The following is a 17543-nucleotide window of genomic DNA, read 5'->3' on the forward strand; positions in this document are numbered from 1 at the left end:
CATCGTGCGCTGGTCGCCATTAAGTGAATATTTGGGTATTTATAAAATGGGATATTTGAGATTTTTTTTTTGGGAAGTCCAGAATATTTTTTAATTTTTTTTTAATTTCGGGGTAGCTTGAAATTATTCATGTCGAGAGGAATTTAGAGAACATGAAAATCTAAAGATAAGATTTTCAGAAAAATGGATTTGTACTCGATAAATTTTTTGCTGGAAAACTTCAAAATAAAAATCCGCACGGAAAAAAATGAACTATATAAATTGAGAATGACAAGTAATATAATGATAAAGTGATCAGTAAATACCATCATTTTAAATACACGGAAAGAAAATTATGGGAAGTTTTGCTATGCATTATGGGAATGGTTCCCATAATGGTATGGGAATAGTACCTATACTACTATAGGGATGGTTCCCATAATGGTATGGGAATCATTCCCATACTATTATGGGAATAGTTCCCATATTGGTATAGGAACTATTCCTATAATATTATGGGAACTATTCCCATAATGTTATGGGAACCATCCCTTTAATATCATAAAATTTTTTTTTTGCACAATAGTGTAGAAATTTCCCAAAATTTGAATTTTCTTGAATGTTTTGTGCTGACAAAAAATTCTTGTTAAAAATTTTAATGTTTTTTTACCAAATACGATTTTTTTTTCTATGTTTGAATTTTTGTTTTTATGTTTACTAATATTTCTGTGTATTGTAGAAGTGATTACCACACTTCTTTAAATTAATTTTTTCATGATAATATGGGAACCATTCCCATAATATTATAGGAATGGTTCCTATAATAGTATGGGAACTATTCCCATAATATTATGGGAATGATTCCCATAATGGTATAGGAACCATTCCAATTGCATTATAGGAATCATTCCCATAATATTATGGGAATAGTTCCCATACTATTATAGGAACCATTCCCATAATATTATGGGAATGGTTCCTATAAATTATAGGAACCATTCCCATAAATTATAGGAATGATTCCCATAATATTATAGAAAGTATTCCTATAAATTATAGGAACCATTCCTATAATTATAGGAATCATTCCTATAGTGTTATGGGTATCATTCCCATAATTATAGGAACTATTCCTATAATTATGGGAAACATTCCTATAATTATAGGAACCGCTCCCATAATTTATGGTCGTAATTCCTATGATGGTATAGGAAAAAATTTCACAAAATTATGGGAACCGCTGCCATAATTTTCTTTCCATGTAGTAATTTTTTTTTATTTATGATTAAAACGTGAATAATTACAGGATAAGTATGAAAATTTATTGTCTATGTAAGAAAAATTACTATTTGAACTTTAAAAATCGTAACTAATACTTAGAAAATAGACGACACGTATTATAAAATTTACTATTTGAATATTAAAATTCGCCATATTGACAACCGGGTTCCGGGTTATAATTTCAAATAGTAATTTTTAAAGTTTATTTTTTTCCGTGCGTAGAATTTTACTTCTGAATAACTTTGAAAGTCCGCAAATTGGACTGAAAAAACAAGAAAATCTGGAAGACGAGTCATGAAGATTACACCCAATTTCCCCAAGCCTTTGAGTAAAAAAATGTTAGATTTATCGACATAAAAAAGGGATGTAAACAAGAAAAAGTATTGTGTATTGGAGCTTGAGGGAGAAAGAACGAAAGCATAAAAGAGGGACGTACGTACATAACACACGCCGAGTGGCTATAGTTACGGGGTGGTAAAGAGAGCTCGAAAGGGTGGAAAAACTCGACTAAGGGGGTGCACCAGAAGTGCAGGCAATAACCAATGGGGGCGAACTGGGCCACCTGAGAAAAATCTTACCGAGTAGAGGGTAGGAGGTGGGTACGTGGAATATATGTATGTGCCCCTCCTTCTTTGTTCTCTCTCCTCGTTCCTCTTTGTACTTACTCATACACATATATTTATATATATACGTATAAACATACATACATATGTCCACTACGAAAAAATTTATCTAGATATATCACAACCCCCAAGCACACATTTCCAATCCCCTGCACATATTTCCACCTCCCTGAACACATTTACATCCCTGTTATATTTTTATTTCGTTTTTTTTTTATAAAAAAATTCATCAAAAATAAACTCATAGATTTTTCTTACGTATATTTGGAGAAAAATATATATATTAAATATATATGTTTATGTTTTATGAATATTTTTTTTATATGTGGAGGGAAAATCTATAAGTTTTTTTTTTTTTTTTCAAAAATATATGAAAATATATGTATAGAGCAGGGGTGGGCGAAATGGGACTTAAATTAAATTTCCAGACGTAGTAAAAATTTTTTTTCCCTGGCGGGCAAAACGGACCTTCAAAAAATTTTGAAAATGATTTTTTATAATTTTGTAAAAAAAAATATATATATGTAGGAAAAATCTATGAGTGTGTTTTTTATTGATTACCAAAAAATATATGTAAATATATATGTAAAACCCATTGGATTTAATATTAGTTTGGTTAACTTGTTACCGGATGTAAAATTCTTTGTCCAATCGCAAAAAGAATATTTTTTTTTTTTTTTTTTTTTTCGAAAAAAAAAACTAAAGCGGGTGGTAAACAAAACCTACCTCAATCGTAGAGGTTGTGGCCCTCTTTTATTTTTATTATTATTTTTTTTTATTTTTATTGTTTTCGTTTTTATCTTTGCGTTGTCTCTGTCGCGGGTGTAACTCAGAAGGAATAAAAGTAATATAAAGAAAAAGAGTAAGACGCCACGGGATCTGGGTCGATGCTGGATACGGGAGCTGCAAGGAACAACTCGGGAGTCTGAGTCTGGAGTCGGCGACGTCCTGGCGCCAGTTTTCTTCTCCAGTTTCCCCGTTAAAGGATAAAAAATAAAATTTATAAAATTGAGAGATTTATTTTAAGGGAAGCTGTTGTTTTTTAGCGAATTAAATTTAATGAGGGATTTTTTAGATTTATTTGAATTTTAAGTCAAATTTAAATTCAGTAAATTTTGGAAAACTCAAAAATTTTTAATATTTTTTTTCCATTCGTCAGAAAAAATACGTCTACTATTTTTCACTCATAATTCAATAAATTACAGCATCCGACTCACAAAAAAAAAAAAAAAAAAAATTTCTCTATCGTTTCCTTCTTTCATTTTTTCCCTCCATAAAAAATTAAGTTACTTAATAAATTGATCGTCGATACAAAAATAAAATTTAAAAATTTTTCCCGCTCAAAATTCAAATTTTTTTTTTCCCGCCAAAACAAAGTAAAATTTTAATCTCCAGCGCAATTAATTTTAACAAATTGGTAAAAAAAAAATAATCTAAGCCAACTAAAAAATTAAATTAAAATCTTATCCCTCTTAAAAACCCAATAAAAACAAAAAAAAAAAATAAAAAGTAAGAGTGAAAGTGATCTCTCCACTCCTTAAGCAGCGCAATGGAAGCATCAGTAGCCGTTACAAAAGTTATAAGTTAGTTACACAGAGGTTTTATCTCATCTGCATACCCTTCTTTCCCTCTTTCTTCTCTTTCTCTGCAGGTCCTCCTCCCCCAGCCCTCGATTTCACGTTCTCTCAGCTCATTCAGTCAACTCGACTCAACTCTACTCTACTCTACTTGACTGTAGTCTCTTTCCACGGGTCTGAAGCTCTCACAAACCCACCCACTACACCCTTACTGTCGTTTACCACCCACAAACTCTGTTCAACAAGTGGTTCTTCAGTTTAGCCTCTGGCTTAGCGCTTCTTTAATTTTCACCCTTACTATCTTTACCAATCCTTATATTACTTTTACTACTTACACTTACACTTACTGCTTAACTTTCACCCCTTTCACCTTCGTTACCTTCTTAACTACATATTTAATCTCATCCTTTTAAATCCTACTATCTCACGCTACCATTTATTACATAATTTTATTTTTATTCTCTTTTTTAACGTTCACTCTTTTTTTTATTTTTGAATTTTCCCGCCAAATGGAATTCAAATTTTTTTAACTGTCCGAGTTTCTAGTAGGGAAAATTATTTTTACTACGGGTAATTTTAACTAAATTTTGAGAGACCACGAGTCATTTTTTTTTTTAAATTTTTTTTCAAAATTTTATTTTAATGAAAAATACGAGAAATTTTTTTTTTTAAGTGATAAAATTTTTAGGGGTCAGTAGGTCATTCAGTAGAGAATTTATTGTCCTGAGATGTAAATTTTGTTTTTTTTTGAAAAAATTTTCACGATCTAAAAATACAATTTATAAAAAAAAAATCCGAAAATTGAATTTTTGATTGGAAATTTTTTAAAAAATTTTTGTTTAATATTTTCCTTAATGAAAATTATTTATGTCCATTATTTTGAGGCCTGAATTTTAATTTCACCAAAAAAAGTAAAAAAATAAATTTTTCCAGGAATTTTATTTCTAGTCCAAAAATTTTTTTTTGCTCTCACTACTAATTAAAATTTATAAAATTTCGTGTATAATAAAATAAATTCTATTTAACAAGAGCCGAAAAAAATGATATTTTATTTATTAGCGATATTTCTCACGAATTAAAAAATAAAATGAAGCTCTCATATTTACGGATAAATTTAAAAATCTAATACTGGCAATTGTAGTATAGGTTTTATAGTTGATCTAAGTATTGTAAACACGACTTCCGGGTTACGCCTTAAAAAACCAAAATACAAATAAAGGACATCCCTTTATTGTTGATGATCAACACCGCAATAGTGCTAAAGATATAACTACAAGTAGAATGACATAAAAATATACACGAGCAGTGGCATAGAAAAAAAAATATGAAAAGTATAAGAAAAGGGTCTTAAGGGTAACGATACTGCTTGTTTGGTTAAGGTTTAGCATTGCTCTGAATTTAAGTTTTAAATAGAAGAAGACAGGATCTGAAAATAGTAGAGAAGAGAGAAAAGCCAACGAGCCACCACGAGTGTGTGAACGTTTATCTGCATGTCAATAGGATAATGGTAATTGGGGATACCGTTATAGGGTTAGGTTCAGATTCCGCTATCCTACTCCTCTCTACAACTACCACCGTACTAATAACATAAAGCGAAAGAAAAAAATTCGAAAAAAAATCCTGGCCACTTGGTTTTAGTCACGTACTTTTTTTTTTTTGTTAAGAAAAAAATTTTTTAAGACATGAATATAATTAGGATTTAGAAGTACTAAGTACCTGTTGTATCAACACGTCATCTATCAAATTCTATTGTCGTTCTTTTTTTTTTTTTTTTTTTTAATATTAATGGCCGACGTTAACGGTTTTGAAGGATTTGAATACTCGGTGATGGTTAATTACAGTTTTTTTTTTTACACAAATTATTGGGACAAAAGTACGTGCATTATATAGCGCAGAAAATGGCGGATGAATTTTTCGCGAGGGAAATATGAAATTTTTACAAAAATTGATTTAAAAAAAAAATTTGGAGTCAAAAAATTGAGTAAATTTGATCATTATACATACGGGCACAGTTGATCGCATATTTTATTGTCAAAAAAATTTTTTTCATCAAAAGTAAAAATGCCACCTCAAAGCACATTTAATCCCGAGTAAAATGACCTGTAACAATAGTACTTTACCCTTCAGTTATCTACAAAAAAAAAATTCCTTAAAAAATTTCGATCTTCAAATTAATTATAAACTTGATCATTATAGTCGCATATATTTTTTTTTCATGACTAAACAAATTTTTTTTTATCTAAACTAAAATTTTTTCCATACAGTTCATTCAATTCCGCGTAAAATTACCTATAACAAGTTAATTTTTCACCGCGTGAAAGTACCAAAAAAAATTTTTCCAAAAATGTAATTCCCTAAATACCACAAATTTGATCATTATACTCATATAAATGCATTTTTCATCACTAAATAAATTTTTTTCATCAAAACGAAAAATGTTCTTTCAAACTTCATCCAATTCCATGTAAAATGATCTATAACAAGTTAATTTTCCACCGCGTAAAAGTACCAACAAAAATTTTTCCAAAAATGTAATTCCCTAAATACCACAAATTTGATCATTATACTGATATAAATGCATTTTTCATTGCTAAATAATTTTTTTGCATCAAACCAAAAAATGTTCTTCCAAACTCCATCCAATTCCACGTAAAAAGACCTATAACAAGTTAATTTTCCACCGCGTAAAAGTACCAAAAAAAATTTTTCCAAAAATGTAATTCCCTATATACCACAAATTTGATCATTATACTCATATAAATGCATTTTTCATCACTAAATAAATTTTTTTCATCAAAACCAAAAATTTTTTTCCAAAATTCAGCCAATTCCGCGTAAAATGACCTATAACAAGTTAACTTTCCACCTTTTTATGGTAAAAGTACCATAAAAAAATGATCAAAAATTTTAATTCCTCAAGTAAAATAAATTTGATCATTATACAAATCTATATACCCTTTTTATATCACAAAATAATCTATCTAGTGAAACAAAAAATTTACCACCAATCATACTAAATTTCTTCAAAGTCACCACAATAATTCCTCCCCTTCCCCTTCGTACCCAAAATAATAAAACCAATAAAATTGGACAGTGAAAAATTAGTATAATAAAAAGGAAATCCCAAGTCAACACCCGGCAATAAAACTAAAAAATAAGAAATTTCAATCGATGACTCCCTCTATCGAGATCTTAAACACTCGTATGTGTGCGTGTGTGTTTCCAACATATATAAGAATAAGAAAAGATATCGCGCAGACTGCACTGCGCATTTTTCTCCTCAGACGGTCCAAGACCAAGACCCTCTTACATTTCACCCCATACCCAACTCTTATTATTTCCATTTTTCCAATTCTACTCGCCCTCTACTCCACCAACGGACTCGCGGTCTCCATCTAAGCTCCGGGGACTTGACTAGATAGAGAAGAGACGTAAGAATTTAAGAATAACGAAAATAAAAATTTATTATAAAAAATGTATTTACATTTTTTTTTATTTCATCTCCCCCTCGATCCTCGTTATTGCATCCTCGGTACTGTTGCCCGCGTGCAAGTAATGTCAGTGTGAGTGAGCGTGGGCTCAAGGGGGTGAAGATGAGGGTGAGGGTGAGGGTTCATCATACGTGTGTGGATGTTTGGTTGGACGTTGGGCGGGTGGATGGCAAAGGAAAGGAAAGGATATAAAAGAAAGTAAAAGGAGTAGGTATATAAAGAGTAAGAAAAGAGGATGAAAAATAAGAATAAGAATAAGAAGACGTAGACGTAGACGAAGAAGACGACGCCGATAGAGGCGGGTGGCCGCGGCGAAGCGTGCGCGCTTTTCCTTATTCCCTCGCGAGGAGAGCGGCTTCCGCTTCCTTATACTCTGCCACGAACTGCATCTACCAGTCGCGCGGTTTACCCGGTCGTGTACATATAAAAAATATAAACCCTTTTACATATAACTGAGGTCAGTGACTAAAAACGTGATACGTTAACTCGATTTCGCCTGTCCGATATCTGGATTTAAGACATGGGATCTTGTTTTGGACAAAGTACCAAGTCGTAAGTGACCACAGAACCGGGACAATGAATTTCTGATACCAAAACACCGAGTACCAGATTCGGAACATCAAGTTCCAGGTCTAGGGGGTCAGTAATCCGAGGATTTTGTGATAAATACCAAGTGGGGTTTGATAAACAAACTGGGACAGTTAATTTCCGGTGGTAATCTACTGAGTACCAGGTTCAGATCATCAGGTTCCAGGTGTCAAAGACCCGGAAATCTAGGATTTAGTGCCAACTACCAACTGGATCTTGGTACTAAAACTGGGACAGTTAATTTCTGATGCTAATACATGAGTACCAGGGTCAGGTCATCAAGTTCCAGGTGCCGGAGATCATTAAATCCAGGATTTAGTGGTAATTACCCAGAAGTCGTTGACAATCAAACTGGGACAGGTTAATTCTGATGGTAACTTACCAAGTTCCAGGTGTCTTTGGCCGAGTTACAGGACCAGGACTTGATGTCTTCCGTCGGCTGACTACAACCTAGAGTTCTGAAGACTGAGTGCTCGGTCGGCCTCATCGGCCGCCGGGCTGATGTCCAATCATGCATGTCCGGGCACGTGCCCGCCTCCAGTGCTATTTTATAAAAAAATAATAATTATTATAATTAATAAATTAGTAATTACGTGGAGGTTTTTAATGATAAAACGTTAATATTTTTTTCACTTAAATATTTATAAATATTTTATACACCAGAGACCTCAATGACCGCGTGGTTATTCTCCCGCGTTAATTAACCAGCCAATTAGAAGCAACCTGTAATGAGTTGCGCGCGCAAAAGTTCCTATTTAATGTGCATTCAAATAAATAAATTTATAAATAAATAAAAAGCAATTTTAGTGAATTACAAAAAAAAATATAGTTAATTTTTTAAAAATATTTATACTGATAAATAAGCAATCAATTGATTAAATAAAAAATTCCGTCTTGAAAAAAAAAAAAAAACATACGAGGTATCAATTTTTTTAGTGTTTTTTTTTTTAAAACATCCGCGAGAAAAAAAAATGTCGAGTGTAAGTGTCGGGTCTAATTCGTCGGTGGAGGTTGACAGCGAGTTGTCCAATAATTCGTGTGTTAAGGATAAGGAAGACGGGATTGATGATGAGGTAATTGGTGATGTGCCTGTGGGTGATGATCTTGCAGAGGGTGCGGGTGAGGGGGAGGGAAATGGGAACGGGGATGGGGATGGAAATGGAAATGGTGAGCGCGAACAAAAATTCATGCTGCCTAATGATTTGTACAAAAGTTTACTCGCGAGTGCGGTTCTGGGTAAGACTGTTCTTAATAATACTACCAATGGGTACAATAATTTTAAAGAAAATTTTGTTAATTTCAAAGACAATTTTAACGCCGCGATGGGAAACATCAAGGAGACCAAAGACGTTAAGGAATTAAGTGTCAGCAGTGTCCCGGCATTTCCGCGAAATTTTGCGTTACATCGGGATGATAGTGATGAGGTTAGGGTTTGCACTTTTAAGTAATTTTTATGGAGACTGTTAATTAAGGGATTCATTAATTAATTGTTTGTTAATTATTAATTAATTGAGGAAGAGATAATTTTTGGAAAGGGATTTTTTTACTTGGGCTGTGGGGTCTGGTTTTATATTGGGAATGCTTGGGTTTGGAAAAAAAATGTTAGAGGGTTTATTGGAGGAAATTTTGTTGGCTTCGAAATTATTTGAGTGAATTTTTGGCGTAGGAGTGGTAGTTTGGCGGGAATTTTTATTTGAAGTAGTAGATTTATGAATTCGTCAAAAATTGGGCTTGGAAAATTTTTTGAAGTTTGATTTTAAATTTTGGGAAATTGGTGGGAGATAATGGAAAATGATTGAGGACAATTTCATAGGAAATTTTGTTAGCTACAATTTTGTTCGTGTAAATTTTTGACGTAGGATTGATAGTTGAGCAGGAATTTTGATTTTAAGTACTAGATATATGAATTAGTCAAAAATAGGGCTTAGAAAATTTTTTGAAGTTTTATTTAAAATTTCGGGAAACTTTTAGGAGATAATGGAAAATGGTTCAAAACAATTTTGTAGGAAATTTTATTGGCTACAATTTTGTTCATGTGAATTTTTGACGTAGGATTGATAGTTAAGCTGAAATTTTGATTTGAAACACAAGATTTATGAATTAGTCAAAAATTGGGCTTGGAAAATTTTTTGAACTTTGATTTAAAATTTTGGGAAACTTTTAGGAGATAATGGAAAATAGTTGGGGACAATTTTGTAGAAAATTTTATTGGCTACAAATTTGTTCATGTGAGTTTTTGACGTAGGAGTAGTATTTCAGCAGAAATTTTGATTTAAAATACTATATATATGAAATAGTCAAAAATTGGGCTTGGAAAATTTTTTGAAGTTTGATTTAAAATTTTGGGAAATTGGTGGGAAATAATGGAAAATGGTTGGGGATATTTTCGTAGGAAATTTTGTTGTCTACAAATTTGATCATGTGAGTTTTTGTCGTAGGGGTAGTAGTTTAGCAGAAATTTTGATTTAAAATACTATATATATGAAATAGTCAAAAATTGGGCTTAGAAAATTTTTTGAACTTTGATTTAAAATTTTGGGAAACTTTTAGGAGATAATGGAAAATAGTTGGGGACAATTTTGTAGGAAATTTTGTTGGCTACAAATTTGTCAATGTGAATTTTTGACGTAAGATTGATAGTTGACGTGGGAATTGAATTCAAAAGGTTTTTTTTTATTTTAAAATTCTAGTAGCAACAAATGGAAAAGAACTTATGCATAACAATTAATTTAGTATCCTTCAAATTTATACTTTCAGAAAGCATCATTCGCGTGGTCAGACGCCGCGGAAGACGGCGGAGGAGGTGGGGGAGGAACCGTAGGAAATAATGGAACCGCGACGGGGAATGGCAACACCGGGACAGGAACCACCGCCACAGGAGGTGGCGGGGGTGGGGGACTGGCCCACTGGGTCAGTGTTATGGCTGAGCATATTCACAACCCCCATTCCACAACCGGGGTCGGTGGAGTCCACCATCAACAGCAATCGCCTTCCCAGCCACCTTATCCTTGGAACAATGGACTCTCCAGTGACGTAAGTTTATTATTTACTTGACTCACATTTTTTTTTTTTTATCAAGTCCAGCTTTGAAAAAGTCCAAAAAATTTTTGGGGGTAAGTAGGGCCGCCTAAAAATTTTTTTAATTCAAATGAATTTTTTTTGTTAAAAAATTTATCGCATTTTACCCCTTGGAAAAAAATTTATCATCTATAATTTAAATCTGTCGGTATGTAAAAAAAAAAAACTCCAAACAAACGGAAATGCGGAAGAGAATAAGTAAGAAAGCAAGGATAGGGTAAAAAAAAAGTACATATTTAAAATAAAAAATAAAAAAAGTGACGAGGGAAGTTTTTAAAGGATGAAAAAAAATTAAGGGCCTTCACTTTTATTATTATTTATTTTTTGCTCTTCGAAGGATGCTCATTTGAATAGATATAATTCTAGGTGGTGGTAAAAAGGATTTTTTTTTTCGCAAGCACATGAACGTATTTATTTATGAGTGAGACTTGGTCCACTATAAAATAATGTGACGTACTTGGTCATGAGGACTCGCAGATCTTTTTAACCTAATGAAAAAAAAGTCCTTAAAAAAAATCCTTTTGTCTTGAAACGTTCCAACGGCTACGGGGCTTCCTGCTCGATTATAACCCCCGGTTTTTTTCTTATTTTATTTTAATTTTTTTTTTTTGCATCATTCCTCAGCATTTTTTTCGATCTGCGATATTCAAATTTTTTTTTTGCTTATGGTTATGGACTCGCTTTTCCTGTTCCGGTTCCTCTAGATACTAATCCTTTTTTTTTTTTTTGTTTTTTGTGGTTAAATTTTTTTTGGTGAAATTGATCCGGCAGATGTGCAATTAAATTAATTATTTCGAAAAAAGTTATTTATTATTTCTCACCTTTGAATTTGAAAAATGTCTAAATAATTTTTTAAAAATTACTTTACACTTTTTATTTAGAAAAATATAAAATTTTTCAAATTTTTATTCAAAAAATAAAAATACTTTTATAAAAAAATTTAAAAACCGCACTTTTGTTTTTTTGTTTTAAATTCATTTTTGAGTAGAAATTTTTTTTTTTTTTTTGGGAAAATTTACATTCACAAAAAGTTATAAAATCAAATTTTAAATTTCGCGGTTTTTTTAAAAATCAAACTCGAATTAATTTTAGTAACAAAAAGTGTTTTTTTAGAAAAATAAATAATTCCATATTAAAATTTATCAAATTTTGATTAAACTATTCCATAAATAATCTTTTTTATTCACACGGTTTAAAAAAAAAAAACCTCAAAAAAATTATTTGAAATTCGCGGTTTTTTTTAAATCCACCGAATTTAACTTCATGTTTTAAAATAATAATTAAATATCACAACACATCAAATTTCTCATAAAAATAATGTCTAATTAAAGTACTTGTCCACCAAAACGTCAAAAAAAAATTTTTAAAATGAAAATGAACAAATTCCGTGTTTTTTTTTTTTTTTAACGAAATTTAAATTCAGTTTTAAGTAGAAAAATTTTTTTTCAGATAAACCGACAATTGTATGTCGTAGCTCATTAAATTTTGCCTGAAATAATGAGAAAATTTACATTCACAAAAAGTCATAAAATAAAATTTTAAATTTCGCGGTTTTTTTAAAAATCAAATTCGAATTAATTTGAATAACAAAAAGTGTTTTTTTAGAAAAATAAATAATTCCATATTAAAATTTATCAAATTTTGATTCAACTAATCCATAATTAGTCTTTTTTATTCACATGGTTAAAAAAAAAAAAACCTCAAAAAAATTATTTAAAATCCGCGGTTTTTTTTAAATCCACCGAATTTAACTTCATGTTTTAAAATAATAATTAAATATCACGACACATCAAATTTCTCATAAAAATAATGTCTAATTAAAGTACTTGCACACCCAAAAAGTCTAAATTTTTTTTTTTAAATGAAAATGAACAAATTCCGTGTTTTTTTTTTTTAACGAAATTTAAATTCAGTTTTAAGTAGAAAAATTTTTTTTCAGACAAACCGACAATTGCATGTCGTAGCTCATTAAATTTTGCCTGAAATAATGAAAAAATTTACATTCACAAAAAGTCATAAAATCAAATTTTAAATTTCGCGGTTTTTTTTTTAAATCAAATTCAAATTAATTTGAGTCGCAAAAAGTGTTTGTTTATAAAAATAAATAATTCCACATGATAATTTATCAAATTTTGATTAAACTAATCCATAATTAGTCTTTTTTATTCACGCGGTCTCAAAAAAAACCTTAAAACAATTATTTGAAATTCGCGGTTTTTTTCAAATCCACCGAATTTAACTTCACGTTTTAAAATAATAATTAAATATCACAATACATCAAATTTCCCATCAAAATAATGTCTAATTAAAGTACTTGTCCACCTAAAAAGTCTAAAAAATTTTTTTTAATATTTAAAATTCCAAAAATGAATTTCAAGTTTCATTAAATTATCATAAAAAATCAATAGATTTAATCTCGTCCTGTTTATAAAGAGCCAATTAAAAAATTGTAGTATTGAGTTCTCATATGTAGGAGCTTATAAAAATATCATATTACAAAAAACATATATATAAATACATACATACATATATATTTAACTATAGACGTTTGTTTTTTCAATTCGTAAATTATAAGTTGTTGCATAAATTTAAAAGTGAGTGAGGATGGGTCGCGATGAGCGTGTCGTCGCCCTTAAAAAAAATAAAAGAATTTATTTGAATGCGAATAGGAAGCGTACTTGAGAGAAGACTAGTGTTAGCACCAGCATCAGCATCACTAGTATGGATATCAGGCCAGAAAGTAAAAGAGTTAAAGAAAGACAGTGGGTATAAGAGAGTGTAGTGTATGTATTATATGGTTGAGTCAAAAACAACGCGCAATATATGACAATAAAAAAATAAATAAAAGAATGAGCGAGGATAATAAATTTATTTAAATAATCTGCAGTATGTAAATTATCTTATATTCTCACGGCGGAGATGAGGATGAGACAGACACCAAAGTGTGGCTTTACTTTTTTATACTCATATGTAATGGGTAGAGAAACTGGACCTGTGTATACATTTAAGATCACACTGGGCTGCTATGGGGACTCTGTAATTTCTCCTAGGAGGGACACAACATTTTTTTTTCAGGCCCCTAACCTACGGTTCAAGACAATAACATCCAATCTGCATTTTTCGCCCTTCGGATTCTCTAGTCGGTCTTTATTTTTTTATTTTTACCATTTCTCGCGATGCTTATATGTGTATATATGTTTTAATATACCGAGGACGAGCACTTGAGACATCGAGGACTCTTAATGGGTCCATACTCAAATATTATACAATTTTTAGTCATTTAAATGTATCACTTTGCATCTTCGAGTGTCATATGTGTCACGTTATATTTTTAAATTTTATTCTGATTGCATAATTTTTTTTTTTACTTTTTCGGGAGCGAGTTTATTTTTATAAGCGGTTTTAGTGATGTAATAGTGAATAATTCATTTACAAAAAAAATTTCGGCCGAAAAATTAAATTTGATTTTTAGTAATCGTGAGTGTGAATTACTCTGACAGCTGTCATCTTTTAAATTTTGAAATCAGCAAATCAAATGTGAATTTAATAAAATTAAAAAAATACACGTCCATAGAATTTGAAAATCAGTATGTGCATTTTTTTATTTTCATGTTTTTCATTTTTAAATTCGGTTATTTGTAATTTAAAAACTTTCTCATATCTGCTGCATTCACACTCATTTAGTTTTGAAGTTATCAGACGATAAACAATTTTTGGATTTTGTTTTTTGACAAATTAATTACGAAAAAAAAAAACTAAAAAAATGCACATGTAGAAAATTAAAAAAACTATAGGTGCAATTTTTTAAATATTTTTTTTTTTTATTGTTTATCATTTTTTTTTTAAATTAAAAAATTATCGTCGGCTAAATTCAGTACTTGAGCAAAAATTTTAGGATTTTGTTTTTTATTAAATTAATTACAAAAAAAAAAAACTAAAAAAATGCACATGTAGAAAATTAAAAAAATTATAGGTGCAATTTTTTTAATATTTTTTTTTTTTATTGTTTATCATTTTTTTTTTTAAATCAAAAAATTATCGTCAGCTAACTTCAGTACTTGACTACAAATTTTTGGATTCTTTCAAAAACGATAAATTAAAAGAAAAAAATATTTTGAAAAATTGCACACATAGTTTTTTAAATTTTCTATATGTGCATTTTTTTTTTTTTTTTTTTTTTATATAAAACCTCAATTTCGAAATTTTTAAAAATAAAAAATGAAACCCCAACAAAAAAAAAAATTCAAACCGTCACAAGTAAATCCAATTAAACTCGTGGTAAAAAAAGCGCCAAAAATTTTCAGTTAAATTAATTAACCATTCAGAAGCAATCCGTCACCAGAAACCAGCAGCCAGGAGCCGCTGGCCCAGAATCTCCCAGCAGATCCTCAGCAAAAAAAAGGTCGAAAAAAATTTTCTAAAAAATTAGTTCCACAAAACGGTTCGGGCGCCCCCGGGCGTCATCATCGTCCGCGTTATTCATCTCGACTCTCTTTTAAACAATCGTTCTTGCCCCGAAAAAAAAGGACCCCGCGATAAATGTCGTTGGTCCATTTGCATTTGCTCAGATAGCAAAAAAAAAAATTTAAGTAAAAAAAATGATGGCAAAAAAATATTTAAAAAAATAACAAGCGAAGGGTTGAATTGATTTAAATTTACTTCGTCTCTCTCACTCTCTTTTTATAAGTTGGTCCTTAAGCTCACGCAGTCTTTTGTCCCAACCCCCCTCCGTTCTTAGTTTAGGAAGCATTATTTTAATTTTTAAGATCGCACGAGTAGGGGAAATGAGGATGAGCAATGACGAAATTTATTTACTCTCTCTCTCTTTATTTTTAGCATAATCTTTAAGGGGTTGTTTTCATTATTGTCATTATTCGTAACCAAAGACAGCGAGAGTGAAAGAGAAAGTTCTCTCACACCCTTAAGTAATGTCTCTACATAATGTCCTGCGAAATATTCTTACTTAGGCAACTAAGGGATGAAAAATATACATATATATGTATATATATTTATATAGATGTGTGGATAAGGGTTCGAAAGAAGAAAAATTATCCTAAATACTTTTAAGCGTTTTAAGGGATTATGTTTGCGGACGCGTAAAAAATCTCAAGGGTTGACCACCCGCTGGGCAAACTACATACTTTTATATAAATTTTCTCATCGTTATTATTTATAGGAATTTGTTTAAGGAATTATTTAGGTTTTGATGTTTAGTGGAACGGGGAAAATTGTTAAAAATCTTTTGGAGTTTAAGTTTAAGTTGGGGGGGGGGAAGGATTGAGTTTAGGGAGAAAATGAATAAAAGGTTTTTTGTAGGAAATTCAATTTCGAATAAAAATGGTCATGGGGAATTTTTTTGTAAAGTTGACAGTTTATGAGTTTTCTTTATTTTTAAATTATATGGGGCGAATTGGAAAATTTGAAAAATTTTGGAGTTTAAATTTAAATTGGCGGGAAAATATTGAGTTTAGCGAGAAAATGAAATAAAGGTTTTTTGTAGGGAATTTAATTTTCAATAAAAATTGTCATGGAGAATTTTTATGTAAAGTTGATAGTTTATGAGTTTTGTTCATTTTAAATTCAAGTGGAGGTCGGTTGGGGTGAATTGAAAAATTTTGGAGTTTAAATTTAAATTGGAGGGAAAATATGGAGTTTAGAGGGAAAATGAAAGAGACGTTTCTTGTAGGGAATTTAATTTTGAATAAAAATAGTCATGAGAAATTTTTATATAAAGTTGATAGTTTATGAGTTTTTTTTATTTTTAAATTAAATGGAGTGAATTCGAAAATTTTGGAGTTTCAATTAAAATTGGCGGGAAAATAATGAGTTTAGAAGGAAAATGAAAGAGAGGTTTTTTGTAGGGAATTTATTTTTAAATAAAAATGGTCATGGGAAATTTTTACGTAAAGTTGATAATTTATGAGTTAATTTGAGTCAATTAGAAATTAATTTCACAAATTTTGAAATTCATGACCGGGATAAAATTTTGGAGAAAAATGAACTTGGGACGGAGAGAGTGAAGGTGAGACCCAAGAAAATGCAGAAATGGTGGATTTGGACTTTGAAGCTGAAGACAAAATTTATTTTTCATACCAATAAATTTTGAAAAAATCAGATTTCGATATTATTTTTTCGTTCCCTATTTTTAAATTTTCGTCAACCAGAGACCGTAAAAATGAATTTTTTTTACTAAAAATAAAAAAATCATTTAAATTAATAATAAAAATTATTATTTCCATTAATGGATAACGGATTAAATTAAATAATAGCAATAAAGTTCGTTGAAATAGCCACCAAAAAAAAAAAACGATGTAATAAAAGCTTACGAGGGTGATTTGAATTTTAACAAGTCAATAAATAATATTTCACTTACTATATCTACAAAGATGACATTTAAATTTCGAAAAGGGTCCAACTCAAATTGAAAGAAAAAAAAAGGAAATAAAGTATGAGTCAATGAAACTTGTAATTTCTGGTTGATTCCTTATGTCGGCATGTAAAAGGGTGGTAACTTTTTTCCGCGCGGATGCTTGCGTTCTAAGTGCACTTTGGATACAATAATAATCGCGGGTAGTATATATATATGCATGTATTACCACTACTAAATATATGTACATGAAAAAAAAGATATAAGAATGAATGAGTGAGTAGAAGATATAGAAATAGTAAAAAAGGGTGTCGAAGGGTATCGTAAATGTGTCGTAAAGGTACAAGTATCCCCATAATTTTTCGATGAGGCCAAATGTTGTGACACTGGATGGTAACGGGCCCAATTCTTACCACCAAAATGTTTTTCTTTGTTTTATATATATATATATATATATATATATATATATATATATATATATATATATATATATATATATATTTATAGAGGAATTTCAATCAATTGTAGACAATGTTCAATGACACAGCAGGAAATAGTC

At 30.3% G+C, this 17543-nt stretch overlaps 1 protein-coding gene and 1 long non-coding RNA gene across 5 annotated transcripts in view; one reads left to right on the forward strand and one right to left on the reverse strand.

Moving 5' to 3' along the window:
- The window catches only part of LOC130664823 (zinc finger protein rotund-like), a 129485-nt gene that overhangs the window by 40380 nt on the left and 71562 nt on the right, over window positions 1-17543 (forward strand). For 2 of the 4 annotated variants that reach the window (XM_057464933.1, XM_057464934.1), the window contains exon 2: window positions 10273-10572. In XM_057464933.1, the coding sequence (XP_057320916.1) occupies window positions 10273-10572 (300 nt within the window). Of the gene's footprint in view, window positions 1-8840; window positions 8964-10272; window positions 10573-17543 lie in introns of those variants that run through there. The other 2 variants (XM_057464937.1, XM_057464935.1) reach the window with 2 other exon arrangements.
- LOC130664824 (uncharacterized) overlaps window positions 7920-17543 on the reverse strand; it is a 77775-nt gene continuing 68151 nt past the window's right edge. The window contains exon 3 of the long non-coding RNA XR_008989472.1: window positions 7920-8082. This is a non-coding gene — a long non-coding RNA (uncharacterized LOC130664824). The remainder of the gene's footprint in view (window positions 8083-17543) is intronic.

This window comes from Microplitis mediator, chromosome 3 (genome assembly GCF_029852145.1).
Source record: "Microplitis mediator isolate UGA2020A chromosome 3, iyMicMedi2.1, whole genome shotgun sequence".
In the NCBI taxonomy this organism is placed as follows: Eukaryota; Metazoa; Arthropoda; class Insecta; order Hymenoptera; family Braconidae; genus Microplitis; species Microplitis mediator.